Source organism: Athene cunicularia (genome assembly GCF_003259725.1).
Source record: "Athene cunicularia isolate RWA chromosome 2 unlocalized genomic scaffold, athCun1 chr2_part1, whole genome shotgun sequence".
Lineage (NCBI taxonomy): Eukaryota > Metazoa > Chordata > Aves > Strigiformes > Strigidae > Athene > Athene cunicularia.
The window spans coordinates 49,674,453-49,697,861 of NW_020799095.1; the positions used below are offsets into that span (position 1 = coordinate 49,674,453).

Consider the following 23,409-nt stretch of genomic DNA (forward strand, 5'->3'; position numbering starts at 1 on the left):
AAAGAAGCAGCACACTCAGTTTTCACAGGTGTAACACTTCTGTACACAGAAGTGAAACAAAAGCTGGAAAAAAATCCTAAAAGCTTTTAACACAATACTTTCTCCTTAAAAGATTCAATACCAATTAAAAAAAAATGTAGTTTTGTATTCACCACTTTGTTCAGTAGATAAAGGTTTGTCCTACAATACCAGAAACTCGTATGCAGGAAACCAAGAGCTCTCCCACAAAACACTGACAGAGTGCCTAAATTTGTGTTTTGACCAAATGTCCCAAAAATGCAAGTGTTACTTGATTAAAAAAGAAAGACAGACTGAAGTAAAATCTCACAATCAAAGAAGCTTTACCTAGCTTAAAGACCTCAACATGAAAATAAAATGTGATGGATGAAAAGAACACTGTTGATCAACTACATTCAAACCTTCAGTCATCACAACTTTATATTCCAAGCTGTCATTTCTGAGCATCACATTTTTCATGACTGATTGAAATTATCACTGTACTTCACTCCTACCAGAAAGATGCTTCTTAGAAAAGTATCTATCAAGCTGCATAAACTAAAAAAACCTCACTACTTTGTTTCAAGCCTCAAAATGAAACTATCTGAAGCCTTCTACCCTATAACCACCATCAGTAAACTTGCAGCAGAAAACTGTTCCAACCTTAAAGTCTCAATCATTTCTATGTACTTATAGGCATATACATTCAGAAGCCACTTCTACTTGTAGATGACATAACAGGTCAGAAGGCTCATATGACAGTAGACAAAGATTTTAAACCTATGATTACAGAAAGTAACCTATTTTAAAGAATATATTAATTATAAAACAACTGCTGAGAATCTGCTGGGTCACTATACATATGTACAAAGAATGGGTACCAATAAAAAACTTCATCTTCTCTCAAAAATTCTACGACAAATCTGCAAGCTACTAGTATAAATTTTTAATTAGCTGATGTTATGCTACTTTTTTTTCCTCTTCGTTTACATTATTCTTTTTAAAACTACCATTCTTTGTGCTATATAAAAACTGCAGGATAACATAGGACTTTGCAGCCAGTTTAAACAGAATTCTGCATAAGTGCTGCAAAAATACTTCCAAAGATTGCCTTCACAGTAAGTAGCCTATATTAGCATTTCCCAGTATAATCCAGTTAATATATAATAGTTCTTGCAACTAAGCAGCACAGCACCTCTCAGTAGCTTTTTTTTCCCTCAACTGAAGTAGTTCTTTTCTCCACAGCTTTAAAAAACAAAGATAACCTGTTTCCATGGTCAAGCTTTATACTCACCTTTTTTTTGAAGCCACATCTACAATAAATATTTGATGTGTGAGAACATGGTCTACAGTCTCCTTCATGGCAAAGGCTTTCACAGGTGTGAACGAACTCTAGCAAAATGAAAACACAAAGATTAACAATTAAAAAGAAAAATCCATGACCTGGAACTTGATATTTATTAGGAGCATCACTGGTCAAAACCACTAAGCTTATGTGCAGCTGGGTGTCCAAATAAATTAACTATTTGGAGTTAAATGTGCATAAAATCTTGCCATTATTTTCAATTTTTAATCATGAATCTATAGACTAGAGTTTCAGGTCTACAATTAACATTAAGAATGCATACATTTTATTATAAATAACTGGAATAAAAGATCCTGTGATACTATCTTACCCAAGTTCCAAGAATTTTAAGTAACTTTTTCTTCCTTTTCAGCCCAAAAGAATGACTTACTATGCACACCTTCATATTTCACTTACTAGGTTAACTGAAGCTCAAGTAAAAGCCAAGTTACTCATTCCTTTTCTACTTCCTGTCCTTGGACTGACAGAATGGATCAGTCATTATTAAGCAGCCCTCATCTTGACAGCACTGGTCTCTCTCCTCTCAAAAGTCTAAAAATCATGATTAAAGATGTAGCCTGTAAAACTGGAGCTTCACACAATCTCATAGCTGAATACACTTGAGTTACCTAATGCACTCATTGGAAGTGTCAAACTGCTTCTGCACCTAACTTTCTCTGAATTCCAACACTACTTTTTACTTCATGACCCTTTTACAGCAGCAGGAAATGAGTATTTACTGAAGGCATCTGAACAGTGATTTATCTCTATGAGTCTCCACATGAAAGTCAAAGATCTAAGTGGGCTTTTAGGAGACATCAGTACATACCACTCTGCAAATTCTTACAGCTCTATTCCTTTACCAATACAGGAAAGGTGTATGTAAACAAAATTTTGAAGTCTAGCTGGTGTTAGTGCTTTCTAGACAAATATATTTCCCGATTTTAAGTATCAATATAAACAAACAGATTGCAGGCTCTGCAGTGGCTTTTACACTCAGTTCGTATAAAACTCAGTATCACTAATCAAATATTTATTTATTGAAATGAAACAGTTAAAGTTCACTTTTTTCCTTTTAAAACAATTACATCATTTGGATACTCCGATGCAGAAAGGTCTAATTACCATAGCTACCACAAGAAAGAGGTTTGCCGCATGTTTTTCCACATGATGGTATAGGGTCTGTGCATATTTTACGTTCAACACATCCTAGTTCCAGTAACTTGCTGAGAGGAGTCTGACCACAAGGACAGCGATGAACTACTTGCGGAAGTCGTGGACAGAGCTGGCAAGGCTGAGGATGGCATACCTGGGTACAGTTGTGCCTCCCACAATTTAATTTTCTGGAAAAACACAGAACCAAAGAAATAAAACCCAAAACAAACAAAGAAAAATGGAATTATCTAAGAGTATCATGATCACTGAGTGTGAATAAAATGATCTTTTTTCTTTTCAAAATCCTAAATTATAATGACCTTACTTGCCACATATATTCTGACATGAGAAATTTCCAAATCCATCAGAGAATTCTTCCTTTGTCCCACACAATACTTCTTTAAAGTTGCTTCCACAGTAACACACTGAAAGAAATCAGTATTCCACAGAAAACAACACAAGAGAATATCAGTGACAAAACACTTCCAGCAGTACAGCAAATATAAAAAGGTAAAATGTGAAAAGTAGTTACAGTCAGTTTTTAGAAGGATAAGGAAGTAGTTCTTTAGATTTAATTCAGCAATAGAGGTTTCTCAGTCCTACAGAAGCTGGAATCCCTGTTTTGTTTGTTTCAATAAAGAGATAAAAATTCAAGGGGAAGTACTACATTCACAAAAAGCTTACTTATTAAAGCAGTATACATAAATTATTACCTTAAATTTGAGAAAATTAACTTGCAAATTTGTATATAAACTGTTCCAACAAAAATGTATTTGTATACTAGCACACATACTTGGACAATTTAATTTCCATTCAAGACCAGGTTTAGAAAATTTTACCAGAAACCATGAGTAGCTTGTTGAAATCTTATACTTCTTTGTATTCTTCTTCCATGTACTGTTTAATCAAGTCTCAGAATTACAGTAAAAAATTAATAAGATCATAGGACAATTCAGGTCAGAAGGGCCCTCAGGGGATCAGCTAATCCAAGCCCTTAATTAAAACAGAGTCAGCAATCACATCAGACCACGTTACTTAGTGTTTTATTCAGCTGGGCCTTGAAAATCTCCAAGTTTCCAAGAAGAATTTTTCCTTATAACACTTCAACTCATAGTCTCTCATCCTCCACCATGTACAGCCTGTCTATGTCTTCCTGATTACCTCCCATTAGCTGTTGAAAGGCCACACTCAGTCTTCTCAAGATAACAAACTTCAGTACCACCAGCGTGTCTTAATAGGGCACATATGCCAACAGCTTAATCATCTTGGCAGGATTCTTTCTAATCACACTCATTCTTATTTAAATATATAGCATTGCTGACACATTTTCCATTTTTTAAATATTCTACAAATAGATTTCGGTTTTGTTAAGTAAAAAAGCACTTGCCTCTTGGCACTATTTTTTTTTCCGCACAGTTGTTTTCGTATTATAGACTGGATATACATGAGGCATTTTCGTACTTACCTTGCTGTACTGTTAACTGGCAAGGTGAACATTTTCCTGCATGGCACACTTGAGTACAGCTGTGCTTACCACAGTTTAAAGTATTTCCACATACATTAGAACAATGAATTTTTGTTGATTGCCCACAGCGAACTGAATGACTGTAGAAAAATGACACCACAGTCTGTCAGTTACCTCAGTATCTATAAAGCACTTCTTAAAAAAGGAAAATACATTTTCAGTAAAATGCCAAAGACTTCGAAAGGGACCATAAGTTATTAATGAAAGGATTTTTTAGGAGATAATGCCACTAATTTTTCCCCCTGCTTCCCCTCTCCTACCTCCCTACAGTAGGACACTTGTCACAGTAGTGAGTCTACAGAATTTTCCTTCAACAAAATTGGAAAAAAAAAAGTTACACTAACCTTAACCTAATATTATGGTTATGAAAAGAGTTGGGTGTTTTAATTATTTTTTTAAAATAGGGACAATAAATTTCCCTTTTTTTTTTTTCCCCATTTTGGCTGGCCTTATACAATGACTGTAAATGTACATTTGAAATGGCAACTCTAAACCATCTTGAAGTCAGAGATGTCATACCATGTAATTTGAATGCTAATAAAGTACATATGAAAAAATACTATTTAGAAGTATTAAATGCAGTATTACAAAAATCAGCAATTTGATAAAAGTAGCTGGCATCTGGGAAAAAAAATTAAAAAGTTGGTGGCATCTACTAAACTTTTAAATGCAAGGAATAGCTATAATAAAGGTGGTGATCTCACTATGCAAAATAAAATTCAGTAATCTACAAGAAGTTTATTTTTCTACTGAAGACAAAGTGCTTTCAACTACAAATACTGTCACATTCTGAAAACCTTTTTTCTAGAGCAAGAATGCTAGCACAGAAATCACAGTCTGTTTTGGTTCTGGGAACTAGCATATGCAAACATTCTATTACACAGAATCAGTTCTAGATAGCTAGAACAAGGACTCTAAAGACTCAGAACAACTGAGTTATACAGGGAAGCCCAGATAGTATGGGCAGTACAGTCTTGCTGTTGGCAACTACACTATATGCATCAAACATGAAAGGAAAAGATAGCCTTCAAGTCTGGAATATACTAGAGACTTCTCTTTTCCTAGCAGTACAGCTTCCCAGAAATGTACATGGTATTTTTGAAATTATTATTTCTGAAATGGAGTAACTCAGTATTACATTCTGTTCAGACAGAAAAAGTGTGAAATTTTTCTGCTTCTTTCTTTCTCTGTCTTCTACAAAATAAAATAAATACTAGAATAGGATTTCAAAATCCAATCAACTCACAGACTTCTTGGACCACTTGGCCACATGTACCATAAATTGATGTTAACACTGACAATTCTTTTAATATTTTTTTTTATTAAAAGATTAAATGTAATTGCATTTTTTAAAGTATAAAATTATCCACATTATTGTAGCACACAAAAGTTACAGCTTAGAATCAAAAGTTTGTTCTGTAAACTTTTAATAAACTATTAGAAAGAAACATTTTATTAACCTTTAATAAACTATTCTTATATAAACTTTTGTTTGTATAATAGAAGCACTCTCACCTTGTTTGTCCACATTCACATGTTTTTGTCACAAAGGCTGGGCACGAAGGGCAAGGTCCTGGATGGCACAGGCTTAAACATAAGTGAAAAAAGCAAATAAAATTGTACAGTTAACTTTAGCTTTACTATACACCCAGAGAAACAATCCACCATGACCCAATCTGCAGTACGTTATCAGAACATTATACAAGCCACCTACACTCCCTGCAGGGTATGAAAGCGTTATTAGCACTAGCAAAAAATATTACCGTTGCATCAGTCTCAAATGTCATTGATGTTGAGAGAAACCTCAGTATTCTTGCTGCTGTCCAATCAACAGTAACAGTGCTATTAACACATTCCATATTTTGCATTTCACCAGCAGACACGTATCAACTCAACTGTGTTCATCACAGATAACACTCAAAACAAATATCACATGTCCAAACCATTTATACATTTCTTTCTTCAGCAATATTAAACAGATTAGAGACAAAAACTTCTCTACGAATTTCTTGAGTTGGTGGCTTTACCTTTGAACTCAGCATTTTTAACACCACCAGGAAGAGTTGTTGCTCCTCTTCCTGTAAGATAACGCGTAGGAGATGCAGCAAGTCTGCCTCAGTATTCTTTCTTAACATCAAGGGCAATTTCCTGCAAGTCTCATCAATGCCAGTCTTTTATTTGATTGTAAGATCTTACCTCCTACATCAAGAAACACTAGATGGTCCCTGTCTGCATATAAGACCTCTACTGAGCATAGAGAAGCTCAGGTTTGTGAAATTATACTTAACTAACTTGTCTGCACTCTTCCTTAGCCAGCTCCCAGTTCCCTTCCTTTGCAAATACAGCAACTCTCACTTTGAACAATTATTAGTGGCCAGGACTGACCAGTCCAGATGCCCTAGGCAAAAGAAAAAAACAAAAACCAAAACAGAACCACCAAAAAAACCCATAAACACAGACTACTCAATTACATGGTAATTACTAAATTCCCTCAAGTACAGTCACTATGCAAGTACTAATTAGCACACCAGTTACTACAGTTATATGCAATATAATTGAGTCATGTCAGCAGTTAATCAGCTGTGGTCTGGTTCCCTTCCTCCTGTAAAATCACTCCTCCCAGTTGACAAGAAGGCCTAATCTATCACTCAATTTATGCCAGCTCTAGTAGTAAAACCAAGCCATTACACAATAAACCAATCCAACACAAATTATCACCACCAAAAACAAAACCAAAAAACAAACCATCAAAGAAACCACAAACCTCGTTTGATAGGTCAGTTTTACAGCATAATGAAATGATAAATAAGCACCAGAGCAGGCACGAGGAAAGACAAAAGAGCAAAACTGGATGGAGCAGGGTAAATATGATACAAAGGAAAACACAAAGAAAGCAAACCCATTAAAACAAAACTGTATTGTGGAACTTCAGACAATGAGAATTAACTTACGTATTCTGCAACAGGAAACTTCTTGTAAAAGGTCAGCCCTATGTATTTCACTGTCTTGACTTCAAGACCCATGCAAGATTCTAAAGGCTAGATAACAGTTTCTAAATTTAAGAATCAGATTCAAAGTAGATATAAACTCAAAATACTACAATGAAGGTCGTAACTTGGAAAAGGGAGAAGACACATAATCTTCAGAAATCATGTCACACTGTTTTCTCCCTGGTATATTATCTTCCTCAACACTGTCATATTCAAGCACTGTTAACATTACTTCCATGAGACCAGTCTTGGCACACTTTCACACAACAGTTAAGATAGAAATTAAAATTTCATTGAGCGCACACACACACACAGAAAGTGCAAAAAAATTCTCCTTAGATGATAAAGATGCATGACACCTTAGAGTTCTAGTCTGTTTTAAGGGACTAAGCAAAACGTTTAGTTGAATGACTTAATACTGTTACAAACTACACTCAAAAAGACAGCCTTGTAGACTTCAGTTATTACCTTCAGTTCAGTGAATGTTGAGTCTTATTTTTAGTGAAATACCATTATCTATCATTATCATGGAGGATTTTTTTCACAATTTACTGCTGCTGCTCTAGAGAGCTGGCATACAATAAAAGCTGCAATCTAGACATAGGAAAAATTACATTTCCTTTTGCCTGACACTGAAAATAGATACTGTAAGACAGCCCAAAGGGATTTCCAGTAACTGGTGTGGAAAAAATTACAGCACCAAAGATCTATGAAAGATCAGATACTAAAATTTAAACTAGAGAAAGCTACAGAAAATTTTGTTTATTGACTTTGTAAGACCTTTTTCAAATGCTTTTAAGGCCTTGCATAGTTTCAGCTGGCAAGGAGAACTTCAGAGTCTTAAAAAAAGTTTGTCATGAAGTTTGTTATCTATCAGGAACATTTTCCTGAAGGTTAAGCAAGATGTTTCTTTGATGTAGAACCTAATGAAGAGAAATGAATTTCAGTGTGTTTAACCTAAAAATGTGAAGAGAACTCAACTTTGTGAAGCAAAAGGCTTGCAAATCACTTCCCTTTCGAACAGCTGCTTGCCTATTCCTCAGCTCTGCCAAGAGAGCTGTTTATATAAATGGTTACTAACCCATTTTCAGTAAATCTGAGCAAATAAAGATTTATTATTCAAACAGTGTAAACTTCCCTCACTCATTTTCACCAAAATAAGTGTGGCACTAGCTAGCCCAACACAAGCATCCAAACTAAACTCTACACCATGGAAAAGAGATTAACATAATGACAAACTTTTTTTAAGACTCTGAAGTTCTCCTTGCCAGCTGAAACTATGCAAGGCCTAATTGGCCAACCATTTAAAAATACATAAGCAAGGTTGGAAATTAAAAAAAAAACAACAAACAAACAAACAAACAACAAACTCCCAAAACATATGAATAACCAAAATACCACTTCAGTAGAAAATTATTTGTTCTGGTGGTATAAAGGAGATCAGCACATAACTGAGCTGGTTACAGACAACAGTAGGCTGAAGAACTGCTGTTATCTCTATGAGCTAATTTTCTGAATTCGACCACCAATTTCAGACATTCCTTACAAGTTGTTGTGGTTTAACCCCAGCCAGCATGTAAGCACCACACAGCCGTTCATTCATTCTCTGCCCTGGTGGGACCGGGGACAGAATTGGAAGAGGAAAAGTAAGAAAAATCATAGACTGAGATAAAGACAGTTTAATAGGTAAAGCAAAAACCAAGCACACAAGCAAAGCAAAACAGGGAATTAATTCACCACTTCCCATCAGCAGGCTCAGCCATCTGCAGGAAAGCAGGGCTCCATCATGTGTAATGGTGACTTGGGAAGACAAATGCCATCACTCCAAATGTGTCCCCTCCTTCCTTCTGCTTCCCCCAGCTTTATATACTGAACATGGTACCAATACAGTATGGGATATCCCTCTGGTCAGTTGGGCTCAGCTGTTCCAGCTGTGTCCCTTCACAACTCCTTATGCACCTTCAGCCCACTCACTGGTGGAGTGGGGTGACAAGCAGAAAAGGCCTTGACTCTGTGTAAGTACTGCTTAACAAGGAAAGCAACTCTGCATTATCAACACTGTTTCTAGCACAAATCCAAAACCTAGCCCCCTACTAGCTACTATGAAGAAAATTAACTATCCCAGCCAAAACCAGGACACAAGTGTAAAAGAGACATCAAATAATCTGAAAGGCATAACTACCAGGGTCACAAAACCTATGGAAACATAGCTCTGATTCAAACTGAAAATATATTGGATGACTCATTACATAATTTTAGACAGTGCTTAGAGACAAAGGCCTCAAAAAAGATGGTTCAACACTATGAAGTAGAAAACTATGACCAAACAGACCTTCACACATACAACACTTCTTGCCCAAACTTGGCCATCATTATCTCTCTCAACCAGGCCACAAGCTTTAATATCCTTCTTAAAAGCATCTACATGATGCTGAGAGCTCTAGACATTCTTATTACCCGTAACAGGATCTGATCTGTTTTGAGTCTTATTATTTGCATCAATTTCTTGCAAGGAGATGCCCTGCCTAGCAGCATGTATGTGATGCATTATGAATTTGCCACCTTCTGATTTAATTGAAGGTCTCATTTCCCTACTCGGACAACACAGCGGGTGTAAATCCCTATATTTTCAATGTCTCCTTAAGAAAAACGAATCACTCTACAAAGTATTAAAGGATCCAAATCTTTTCCCATGACTTTTAACCCAATTCTTTCTCCTCAGCAACAAGAGTCTGATGCTTACTCAGTTTTAAAGGGAAAAGAGATTCTCAAGTAACTTAATCCACTTTGATCTACTTCAACTTGCTACTTCATATTACATTAAGAATTGTGTAACCACCTAAGCAGCACAACTGGCACCACCAAAAGACTACAGTCACAGTCACATCGCTCCCACCAAAAGACTACAGTCACATCGCTCCCACCAAAAGACTACAGTCACATCGCTCTCAGAGCTGCTCATTCCACAGGGGACAATCAAACACACAAGCCTAGCATGTAGCTAACACTGTGCCTACAGAAGGCAGACAGCAGGAGAGAGGCTGAAGTTTAGGCCATCACCAACTATTAGAACAACTTACAACACCTCCCATACTCTGCAAATTTCATCTACATGGCAGAAGGAGCAAATACAAGCATCCTATTAAAAGCAATGAGAAATATGTTCATCTGATGTCACATATGAGGAGAAAAGGGGATGATGTTTGTTTGATCCTGGTAGCATCACATCAGATAGATGCAGTGTAGATACACTGAAACTGTAGATACACTGAAACAACTCAGACAATACTGCAATTCAGATTCTGTTGCTAGGCACTGCATAAATAATTCTGATATAAAAAGTCCCGTCACACTGTGAGGTAGGTCTTGAAAATTACATGGAACATTTGTTCTTGAAGGGGTGGGGGGAACACAAGGAAAAACAAAAAAGCTTTTAGGATCTCGATGAGCAGAACAGCATTTCTGGTTCAAACCTTACCACCTTATGAGAACCTGTGGGAACAGGGGAAAAAGGCACAGAGCAGATCCATAATCCAAAGAAACAACTGCTTGCAGAAAAGAGTCCTGAGATCATCTAAACTCCAACAAGAACCATGAAACAGACTCCTAGCCCTGATGGCAACAAGTCCACCTTTGAGTAGAGTCTTAAGGAAAAACTGCCCAGATACAGATCATGATCTGGACTTCTAGATCAGCTGAGGTTGTCCAGTGGGGAGGAGGAGCTGGCAAGACAGACTGCTAAAGATGCAGTCAGATGGTAAAGGTCCACATCTCTATCTCCACCACTTCCTGATACAGCAAGAGGGAACCAGGTTTCTACTTGCTTTTTGATACAGCAGATGGAGGCAGAGTATGTCCTCATAAATACTTAAGATTCCCATATGATAGGAAGAATTGTCCAACACACACTGAAGAAAGACTAAAACTGGGTAACACTGATGCTGAAAATACATTCCTCTCCAGATCACTATCACAAGTCAGAGAGTGCCAAAACCATCCATTATCTTGATCTGCATCCTTACTGTTCCCTTACCTCCAGGACTGGATGATCTCAGCATGATTTTACTCATGTAGAATGAGCTGAATGAGAACACTTTAAAATTTGCTACAACTTAATCTGGTAGCAAATTAGGTCTTTAAAAGGTCCCAAACTTTCACAAGTCTTGATGCATATCAGACTACCAGGGACTATGAATTCACAGCTTGCAAAAGGCACAATACTGCCACCACTGTTCAGAGGACTTGCCAGAAGAGAAAGCCAGAGACTAAGCCTCTGCTGTAGACTGGGATAGGAAAGAACAGGAAAAGAACAGCTCTTTCTTCCAAGCACTGTAAGAAAGTTTGTCAGGTAACAAACTGCAGTTGGGGAGTTCTCAAAGTAGTTAAGGAGTCTATTTATTTCTGACTGGGCAAAGAAGACATACGCCTCTCCTGAGATGGAAGCCAGCTGGTGGCCTCCAAAGGAATCAGTGTTCTGCTGAGTCAGGATATCAGCTACATCAGGTGTACTCTGAAAGTTGATCTGTTTCAGTTTTACCCTGCAAACCACAGTGAAGCGGATCTAGTATGATAATGAATTAAGAAAACAGCTATAGAACAGAAATGACAATCTGAAAAGAAATACAGTATTTTCACACTTGGGAGTAGTATTAAAGAGTAAAGAAAAATTCATTCAACAAGATGCTGAAATAGGTTTGCAACAGAACACATAAAATAAAAAGTTTGGAGTAAAGTTCTAAGTTTTAGTAAACCTTGGAAAAAGTGTAAGATGACAATCTATTTGTTGGAATGATTGAAGTTTTTGATTGTGTACCAAGAGCAGAAACGACTGCTTCTGACTACTAAAAAATTCTCAAAACAGAAACATGAACAGGTATTATGGAACAACTTCCATATGTGGAAAATGAAGCTAGATACATAGGAGCAACATATAATTTATTTTCAGACTAGCAAGCATATTTATACATTGAAAAAGCTTGCCTAATGCCATTAACCTTGTAAATATAATACTACCACTCTGCTAAAAAATGATCTAAAAGAAAACATTCAAAACTGAAAACAGAATTGCTCCTTTGCTTTTCTTCCTTGAGTTATAGTATTAAGTGTTAGCAATATCAATCCAAGTTACATATACTGATTAAGATCTCCATGAGGGATTTTGGTTCAACCATTTGGTGGTCTCAACAAATAGATAAATACATATAAAGCCCTCTTATCCTCAACAGTTTACAAGCCAAATAAAAGGAAACAAGGGATAGAAGTGGTCTTTCACTTTAACCAAGTACTACTGCTATTAGATTAAGATACACAAACACTATTACAGAAAAAGCATATGTAAAATATATGGCAGACCACTAGATAAATGTTTAAAACCACTTCTATTCACTATTATTTCTCTACTTCAATTAAAGTTTTTGAAACCAAGTCAGGCAGCTGGTTTAGTTTCTATAATACAGTGGAAATGTTGCTACAACTACTGTTGTTAACGTCCTGTTCATTCGCTCATGTGAACTCACTTTAGACATACAAATAGTCTCAATTTCTTCCAGGCCTCAGTTGAGCTATAAACCAAATATACCTTTAAGCATATCCTAAAGTCAAAAAATATCCAAATACAGTCTCCAGAAATTTTCTCTAGGTCTTTTCAATATTCACATGATAAATATTTACTTACATGTTACAAAGATGTGGACAGTCCAAACACTGTCTCTTCTTCCCACAAAGTTCCCCACAGCTATGTGGGATTTCATTTCTATTCCATTCAGGATTGTGTACCTTACCTAAACCATGTCAAAGACAAAAACATATTTATTGCCTTGAATACAATACAGAATTTGGGAAAAATATCACACCGAAAAGAAAAAGCTGTATTTTCAATACTGGCAGTAGTCATCTTTGAAAAACAAAACGACACAATTTGGTTTATGTTTTTTTCTGCTTTCAGTGCTGATATATACTCAACTTCTTTAAAAGTAAGTGCCATTAGAATATCAAGCTCCAAAAGATTCTTTCCTTCTATGCTCTTAGCAGGCACTTAGGTAGCTGGTATTTTATATTCAGCTGATAATACAAGAAAATTAAAAGCCCCCTTTAGTTGGTCAGGCTGCATAGTAGGTAAGAAAATTAAAGGGTCAAACTCTCTTGCTGCCTCAACACAGAAGAAAAAAGGTAAAAAAAGACACTATTCCCAGAAAATAAAATCTAGCTGATAAGGTGATGTAGAACGGGGGCAGAATTAAATGACTGGGCAAATTATAAAAGTCACTTCTCTAAAAAGAAGCAGACTCTACATAAATCTAAACATTAAAGGCTAACATCTTGATGAATGCAGCAGGGTCTTGGAACAAGAAGTGATTAATCTATATTAACTTCAAGTATTCTGTATTTCAGATAAGCACTGTAATCACATTGTAATTAATCTGACATTGTGTTAGCAAATCTCATTGCTCTAAGTGCATGAGAAACCATCAGGGTTAAAGTTAATTGCCATGGTTAACACATACAAAACTAATTTGGTGCTCTGCAAGAGGGCAATTAACAGTGAAGCAACTGAGCCAGTGTTACAAATTTGAGTTGCAACAACTAAAACCACAAAGATATATATATTTTTGGTGACACAGTTATATAATATTAACTCTTTTAGCACTCCTTCAAATATTCTACAAGTAACAAGTTAGGAAAAATACAAATAAACATCAAAGATGGTATTTATTCACTCAAATTTGAATTAAACCAGTTGCATACCTAGTAAAATCCTGAAAATTATTCAGAAGAAAATAAGCTAAAAATTTCCTCATAGAATGGTGGACAAAACCACACTCAACACAGAGTTAGTATTCTGCATCAAACAGAAGATAGCTTTGCATAAGCAACTGGTGATGTCCAAACACCCTGTTATTACTGTAAAATTATCTATAGAAGATCAAAGTTATATATTTCTGCATGGTGCCCTGTTATTATTAACCCTGTGGACAACTTGAGGTTTCTATTGTAGATCTCCCAAAACGATGAAACAGTCTTAAGGCCTAGGCATAATTTCTTTCCTATTTAACAGATTGACAACATGTCTTAGAAGTGTAACTTTTACTTGGAATTAAAACATTCATTCTAACTGAATTTTTATCCCTATACTCGTGTAAGATTTCACACATTGTCCTACAAAAACTCTGTCTTACCTGCACTGCATGTTCTTAACTGACTCACTAACACATTTAGACAAAGAGAACTTTAGATAAAATTGTTACCAACAGTATAAGTCTAGTTTTCTTTAGGGCAAGTTCACTGACTCCCAGTTCCCGTCTCAGTTCCAGAATACTCTGTTTCGTAAAAACCACAGTGAAACTTTGCAGTGACTCCGACTTAAGGAAGGGAAAGCTACATGACAGCAACACAAATTTCAAAAGGGTAAATCCCAAATGAAATTTATTTGCACATATGCAATTAAGTAACATTTCTCCCTTTTTGTCATATACTTAATGGCTTAATGAGTGTTGTACTCACTTCATTTACCTTTTATTAAACATGTGTCTACATAAAGGTCTGAAAAGTCTGAATTCTACTTCCTATTTAATCTGTATGTGTCCAAGCAACATAAATGACAGTATTACTGAATTAATTTAAAGGTTTAGATAGTTGCATGCTCGAATTGTGTATTATTTTGGTGTATCTTGTCACACAGACATAACACATGCAGGTTATTTCAGTACTCCTACAGGAGGAAAAATGGTAGGATAGCAGTCGAATTCTATCCTTATTCTATAAAAATCACTATTTTTACATAGTGATATGAAAATATCACTTATTATTTTTCATTTTTTTAATGTTTTAAGCAACATGTGTGCTTCTCTGTGCAGCCACCTTCCAGCGTCAATGAAGTTTTAAACAAAGTTAAATTTCAGGAATGTAAGCAAACAAGTAGCAAATTGTTTTTCTTTGCAAAAGCAAGCAAGAAACCCACCACAGAAACAAGTGTAAGTTTTAGGAACTTGCGTAGAAGCATTCTGACAAGCTGGACATCTCCAACCACTATTACCATCTGTAAATAAAAAAAAAAAAAGAAAAATTACTTGAAGTAAATAAAAGAGCTAATTTGCAAACCTTGAATAATTGCTCTCAACTTGTTTCTTACCACAGCTGCAACTAAACTAAGTTTCTCAATTTACTCAGAAGTGGTGAGAAAGCAGGTTACTAAAAATGCATTTTATACAGTAACAGCATAAATACATCAATGGTAGTTTATATGACCAGGCTTCAGCTTTATACGGCGGCAAGTACAAATTTTTAAATTGCACTTTTTCTATGGTCATGTAACCTGCTATAAGACATTCTACAAGACTACACAGTCTTCACCATATCTAAAGATGTGGTGAAGTGTTAAGAGCATGGGAAATTAGCAAGAAAAATATAGTTACCTATAGTCTTAACTACCACCTGTATTTTCCTTTCCACTGTCCTCTCATGTTAAGATCTTATGTGTCTTGTAGATGACCAATTTAGTATTGCTTCACCTACAGAATAAATTAACGCTACATAAACCAGAATAATTTAATTAAAGGTCAATACTACTGAATAGTAGTTTCCTTGCTTCTGCATTCCAAGAGAGTGTTGGTTAGCAGTAAAGGAAGAACTTCAGTGTAAGGAAAGGAACATTCATTAAGATGTTTCCCAAATTAAACGCATATCTGGCTATGAAGAATACCAGTGAGAGTGCACTACTGAAGACAAAGGGGAGGACAGGGAGGATAGAGAGAAATATTCTTTTAATAGATATAAAACCATAAACTGATTAGCTCTTACTATCTCTATTAACCAATCAGTTCAGTGCTGGTGAATTAATAAAGCTGTGATTTTAGAACTGTACTTTGTGATAAAGAAACATGACCAAGATTTATGTTATTTTCACATTACGAATGCAGAAGGGATTGTGAACAGGAAACCCTATGTGTGACAAGACAACAGCACTGCAATGACAGGCATGCCTAGATTCGCTATCAATTAACTGGAGACTTCTTATGTTAACCATCATAATTCACAACTGTTAATGATTTTCACAAACTGGAAATGATCCAGATTACAGACTGCCTTGACACTCTTGAAAGGCAAATCTAAAGCATGTCTATTCTTTTCAATACTTAGTGCATATTCATACCCTTTGTTATTCTGGCTCATATCACTATGTCACCAAGACTGCTGCAGAGCACTCACTGTACAGTTATGGGCTGAGCAGCTGTAAGCACAAGGAGTATACTCTCATATTCATACTCAAAACCAACTTGCATTTTCTGACCAAGTTCGGTTTTTGGGGTTTTTTTTATTTGACTGCTACAAACTGAAGCATATCAGAAAGAAGCATTAAAGGCTACAGGTAAAACCTCGCAGCAGGGGACCAAGAGGGGTATCTGCTGACAAAGCTGTTAGCACCTTACGTGGCTCCTCCCAAAGCCAGCATACTAAACCCTAAGGGATTCTCTATGGGATTACTTTGTACAGTATACTTAACTATTACATTAACAACAAAATTTATTTCATTATGTTCTTCAAAAGCTGTGAAGGTAAGCCTACCATCAAAGCTTCAGGAGGCCAGCAGAAGGCCTCTCCTATCAATAGCTCTCCTGGAGCAGGATGTCTCGTCTTCTACAAGTACCAGTTTCTCTAGAGTATAGCGAAGGTGCTTGTAAAATAGGAACCTTTTACCAAGCAAAACAGCATTTCAAGATATATTTTGTTCTTCTTAATCCTTGATTATCCTTTGCTCCTCTCTAAGACATAACTACATTCATGTGAGTCTACCCACAAGGAACATGCATGGTTGCCCTCTTCTAAAAAGACAAGAAATGTAAGTTTTCTTCCTCGATTCAGCTGCAATTACAGTAGGATAGAATGACAGTAGGATGACTCCTGACATCCACATTTGTGGTCCTGTAACTACTCCTTACAAATCCTGATCACTGAAGAAAGTGAGAATGAGGATGACCCTACAGAATCAACATCCCACTCTCATGAATCTTCTCATGAATAGCAGCAAAGTAGGCAGAATTCCAACCAAAGCCACCAGAAGGACAGTTGTCTAAGCAAAATCAATACATCTCAGTCCTGTTTACTAGAGATTAGTTTAGTATTTTCTATCTTCTTTCTCCTTTTAGGATAAAGATTCCTTACTTGTAATTATTTACCAAAATTTCTTCCATACTTTCATATTGCAAGCATCCCTACTTGTAGCACTTTCAGCCAAAAAATTCTTTTACCTCTGGTAGCATGCCCAGAATCCTACCCCTTTCTATTGCATACCTGTTGTCATAAGGGCACAGTGAATAATCTCCTCAGTTTCCAGAACTATAAAGGATCAAGGAGCTCAAAAGAACGTTGAGTAGGAAGAGCTAAGAATTATATATAAAGACTATGGATCTTTACATGCAGTTTCAAATAAGCAACTTTCCTCTTTACATGCTTGCCTAGATGAGTCATAGGTGATTACATAAGAAAAGATCCAAATACATCTGCTGGAATAAAGAGTGAATGTTAAAAGGCTACGTTTCCACAGGCAGCAGTGCAACAGGAATTTTCAACATATATACAATGCTAGGTACATTAAAAAAACCTCTAAACAAATTTCAGTCACTTCAACTGTAGTAGAATATACTAGAACCAAGACTGGCAGTTTCATGTTACCATTTCTAAAAGGTTTGATACAGTTCTCCAATGAGATAATCTGTATCAGAATAAATTATTGCTTTGACTTCTCAGCTAGACATAATCAAAAGCTTTTGTCCCAGTAACAAGTGACATCTCTAATATCCAAGGCGCACAGAATGGCTTCAGCCCTTGAACACCATTACCTAAGAAAAAAAAAAAAAAAAAAAGGAAAAAAAGAGAAAAAAAGGCAAGTAGATTCATATTCTGACCACTGAAACTCAGAAGCCATCTCAGAGGCCAATATTGGTACAAACCACTAGCTCACCTGGAAGTGGAGGGCAGGGGCAACAGAGGGAGCAGAATAGAGAGAGACAGTTGTAATAACTCAAAATATTTTCAACCCTTCCAGATAAAATACCAGTAAAATTACCTTCCCTGCAAAGAAGGGAGCAAATGGCTTAAACTTTTGTTCCATCAACGTATGGGCGCAAGTCAAACACCACTGAAGCATCAGTTTTTAAAAGATGTAGAAGGAGGAAGGGGACAAGAGACAACAATTTCTCCCTTTATAAACATAACAAAGTAAAAGATCTTGTGGGCAATGCAGGTATTCTTGTCAGACTGACCTTAGCTGTGCAATATCTAAAGGTCGTATTCCTCTTAGACATAATTCAATATGTTAGTAAAAATGCTTCTTAAGGAGAAAGTTATGTTCTTCCTTATAGAAAACAATCTTTCTACATGATGGCAAAGTGGTGTTTGGCAGAGCTTCTCCTCCTCCCGACCAGGACATCTCTAATACAAATGAAAATCCATTCTCTAGCTCCGAGTGCTGATGACAGCCTACACAATACTGAACTCTGGATGTCAACCACAACTCTAATGTAAGCAAACCAAGAATAGAGCAATGCACTATGACTCCCCACAGATAATCAGGAGATTCTTTTACCTGGCTTGGCCAAACTAGAAGTCATTTTCCAGATGACCATCAAGACAATAGAAGGCAAAGAAGTTTCTGAGGGAACACACCTTCAGTGAAATGCATCTGAAGGAGTCCCTGAGAAGAAGGGTGCAAGAAGACTTTTTTTACAGTAACCCAGGATAATTTTTCACTTCTTCCCACCTGAGTACATGGAGTCCCAAGCACGTTTTATCTCACTGACACACTAACCCAGGATAGCTCACTTCTCACCGTCATCTGCACCCACCTTTGCATGGGTGCCAACCTGATGGCTATCTGCGGATCCCAGAATTTGGACAATGGCATCCACATTACATCAAGTTCGCTAATGAGGAAAACAGGACATGGCATATGTATATGTTAAGTTAATCGGTGCAAGATTTACTATCCATCCATGCAGTGCATTACTTTGAGCTTCACTTCCTTTGTGCTGGGCCCCCATTTGATTAGCATTGGTGTCGCAGGCTCCCACCTTGGTGGAAATCCAAAGCTTTCACTTGCTGAGTGTTATGCCTTGTCTCTGAGCGATCCGCACCTGCTTTTCCTTCATAACAGATACCTGTTACTATTGATCTGGAAGATGGAACTACACAATATGATATCCCACCAAGGATGTTACCTACTTCATCCAAGTATTCAGGATTTCTCTAATACAATGCTGCGATGACAAAAATTTGTGGGGGAATTATGTACCCATGCATACTTTCAACCTCCAACTACGTGCTGTAGAAATAAGAGCTGCTTTAAGGCCCCAAATGGAGGGACCTTCTCACTAAAACATTCAGTTGCTTCAAAAACATAAAAGAACTGACACTCAAAACTGATCTTATGAACAAAATAATCTCACTAGGCTGGAAGTGAAGCATAGCAATGAAAAGTTATGGTACTGAGATTAGAAAATTTTCTGCAATTCATTGTAACATTTGCAGAATCAAGCAGATTTCAAGTAGATCGTGTCCAGAAAAAAGGGGGTTTTCCCCTTCCAGAAAAACAGATTATTATTGTGTTAGGCAGATTACAGTGTCCTATTTCTCCTCCAGTAAACAATAATTATTGCCAGGGTTCTAGTGAATTCTCCAACATTATATAAAGCCTGGGAAGTAGAATCTACGCTGAAACAGCCTACCATAAAACAACTACACACTGAAGTACAAGTTCTAATCAAGATAGGGTAGCAGGGCCTTGCAGGTCAAGAAATATGCATCAGTGTCCTTACTGGAGCTATAGAATCAGTTCTACTGAGGCCACCACTTTTAATTTCAATTAATGATTAGCTCAAGTTCTCTCATACACAGGATACTGTAACACATGTAGTCTACAAATTCTTACAAGAAAAGTAAATGGTCAAAAAATACTGCTACTTGAAATGCTGTCAGGATTCAATCACCTAAGAGCACTGTCTTGATAGATAAGCAAAACCACCCTTACACAAGCAGACACCCTCCTGATCAAGCAGTAAGCTGTTTTAGGGAGATAAATCAGCTCTGAAGGTGGTGACACAAAAACAGCTAGGAGTTTGGCTTGGGATCTCAGTCTTACCCAAAGATCTGTTCCCTTCTCAAACATTCCAATGCCTTTACGTTTCATATCTTGTGGTGGTGTTTGTAACTTTTCTACTGTATGAACTATGACCAGCCCTACCCAGAAGCCTGTGTATTCATCTTCAGAAATCCAAGAACTTTGCAACTAATCCTGTCTGCAAGAGATTTACAGTCTGTAAGAACTTCTGTCAAACATCTGGAAGTAGCTAACAGACTCCATTTCCTTGGTCTATACAGAGAGACAGAAGGACGCATGAAAAGTGATAAAGCTAAACAAGGTGGTTACAGAAAAAATTAACCCTACTTCAAGATTAACATTACAGTCTTCAGAGTGTGTCTACATGACACAACTGAACACAGCAGAGAGGCTGCAATTCAGCCTTAACTTACACCAAAGCATTCAAAGGGCAGAATGCAGAGGTCTGAGTTTCAAAAACTGGTATCATACAAAAAATCTTATTTAAGCTAATGACAAAGGCATAAGGTTTCTGTCTTCTCTGAATTTCATTTGACTGCGTGGTATCAGTAATGTATTTCAGAAGTACTTTATCTGAGAACAGAACTAAGAAGCGGTTTGAATAAAAGCAGGCAACTAATGCTTGGAGTACTGCTTCTGTTTGACTGCTCAGCCAAGCACAAATGAGAGATGAGACATTTCTTGGTGTGTAAAAACACAGCCACAGAGCTTTGCATCTTGAGGCACCAATTTGAGTGATCTTATGTTCCCAAACCTGGAAATTAGTTATAGCTAGAATACTAAGAAGAATCAAAACAGTTAGGAGGATTATACAAAGCATCCAAAAAACCCTGAAAAAAGAATTTTAATTTAAAACTTGCTTTGTTCACAGCTTACTGATTAACTTAGGCAATATTTATAAGAAGGTTTCCAACGTAAGAAACACATGAACTTTGCTATTATGTGTATTTGAGAGAAAATGTGTGCAAGAGAATACCAACCTTCAGCCTGTGAAGCTGGTGATCGTGCCCACTTCTTAATGCAATTCAGATGGAAAACATGGTAACAATTCTGACAGCTCCACACTGGGGCTACTATTCGGACCACCTCACAGCATACCATGCACTCGTACTTCTCTGTGGTCAACTGTTCAATCAGTGACCCTGCAAATAAAATAAATTACTTGTGCATGAAAAATCTCATAGCCAAGAAACAGAATCCAAATGAATTTCCAATGTTTTATCTAAATTATAACAGAACTTATTTTTCCTGTGTTGCTATAAGCAAGGCATTAGTGAACTCCTGGAAGGTTCCAGTTTGATAGCTGGTATGCATTTCTCTAGCTTCGGAGCAGGAAGAGGAGAGTATGAGATTCCCATAAAACTGGAAACAATAATTCCTGTTGATGAATAGCAACCATTCTGATATTGCAAATTGGTTAGTAGATTTAAGCTTGGCAGAAGTTTGAGATTTTACTCATCACTTTATATGGGAAATTTATCGTCGCATAAAGTTTAAATCAAAAAGCTTAAAGCTCTTAATTACAGAAGTTGCAGCCAATATTAAATGTAATTCCCAGCCTCCAGTATTCCTGGAAGACCACACAACAAGTATTAACAGAGAAGTACCTGGATTACAGCAATAAGATCCTCAAACTGACTGCTTTAGGAGTGGAATCACTGGGAAACAACAGTCAAAGTACAGGGCCTTTTGAGCCATAAGAAAGAACAGGAAAAAGTACTTTGAAAATAAAGCAAGAACTCCATAAAAAAGACAAAACAGCCTGAAAACATAGTTAGATGTGCAACCATAACAAAGGTACCACCTGATTTCAATTCTGCCAGTTTACCTCTTCCATCAAGGTAATGTTACCAAATATACCTCAGAAATGTTATTTAATCTATGCCTAGAATTTTAAAATATCTTAATTACAAGTGTAAAAACATACCATTTTTAGATGGTGTCAATACAAGGGAAATTAGAACTCATAATGGACAAAAAAATGAGAATAACAAAAGAAAAATTACTATCAATTTAAAATGTGCTTGTACTACACATGACTGAAAGCAAGCCTGTGGTTGCCTGGAAACTTGGAAGTATTAACAGTTTGCCCTCCGTAATAGGAGATAAGCACTTTCAAGCTTCTTTTCCCATCCTCCTGCATCAAGCACCACAAGATTTAGAATTAAGTCACTTCTGCTTTCAGTGCCCCATGAATATTATCTGCTGCAAAGAAAGCATTCTCACCTAAACCATACTACTTTTTCTACGGAAGACTAAAGCTATACCATGCTCAGATATGATAGCTGTCCAATAGGTAATACAGAAGAGCAGACTCAGTCCCCTGAAAATAGCGGCAGATACTGTTTCCAAAATAGCTCCCAACTCAACCATGCAAAGAAAGACTGTCATTTTTGAGGGGTAAATTCTCTAAGATTACTATTTCTTTTCCTGCTTATTGCCTATGATGTTTTTCATTTAATAATGCTGGTAGAAAGACTAAGGTATCTTTTAATTTTATTATTCAAGTAGAACCCAGAAGCATGAAAGTTAGTATATTTAAGTTAAAAATCTTGATCCTTGAGCTCCTCATAAGGGAACAAAGTTTCTGAGTGGAGCTATCTTATGCTTCCCAATTATGCCACTAATTTCTCAGCTCTGAAAGAGATAAGCCACTGAGAAGAAAAATCTTCAAAAGATTCAATACCACAGTTAAGGTAACAGGAACTAGTCTACCCATCTCTCATTCTGGGCAGCAGGAGACCAGGTTGAGATGCTTAGTAAAAACCAACTGAATATAATTGTTAGTGTTTGTTCAACTGGAAAGGAACAAAAAACAAAATGAAAAAAAAAAAATAAAATCAAAGGACAACCTCTCTCCTTATTGCCTCTGAAAAAAAAATAGGACTACTTCTGCTAGGTACTATGAATGAGACTATTTTCTCTGTACACACCTAAACTTATCTAAAACAGTAAGAAAAAGCTACCTAGGTTGTCTAGCAATGGAAACCAGTACTGTGCACTGCAAAGATTCAGCTGATTTCCATTTAATGTTTTAAGTCCCTAATGGTATGAGTTGGCACAAAATTCACTCAGACAGTCAAAACCTGTAGGTCTGCTTTACACTCTCAACAGCACATGCTTCTATTCTCAACTTCCAAAAATAGCATCCAGAGACTTTCTCTATTTCTAATTACTTTTTCCTACTACTGCTGAAAAAAAAGAAGAGCAAAAAATTCCATTAGGAGCAATCTGGCATTCTCCTATTTCTACATAAAACATGAGAAAATTTATTCTGCAAAAATCT

The 23,409-nt window shown here is 36.6% G+C and overlaps 1 protein-coding gene across 1 annotated transcript in view; it reads right to left on the bottom strand.

Annotated features, from left to right (window-relative positions):
• Positions 1-23,409, bottom strand: part of NFX1 (nuclear transcription factor, X-box binding 1) — a 64,524-nt gene that overhangs the window by 34,170 nt on the left and 6,945 nt on the right. Inside the window, exons 3-10 of the mRNA XM_026843552.1 lie at positions 21,104-21,265; positions 14,970-15,047; positions 12,687-12,792; positions 5,538-5,609; positions 3,963-4,102; positions 2,823-2,922; positions 2,468-2,685; positions 1,292-1,389 (exon numbers count right to left, since the gene is read on the bottom strand). Coding sequence (XP_026699353.1) covers positions 1,292-1,389; positions 2,468-2,685; positions 2,823-2,922; positions 3,963-4,102; positions 5,538-5,609; positions 12,687-12,792; positions 14,970-15,047; positions 21,104-21,265 — 974 coding nt within the window. The remainder of the gene's footprint in view (positions 1-1,291; positions 1,390-2,467; positions 2,686-2,822; positions 2,923-3,962; positions 4,103-5,537; positions 5,610-12,686; positions 12,793-14,969; positions 15,048-21,103; positions 21,266-23,409) is intronic.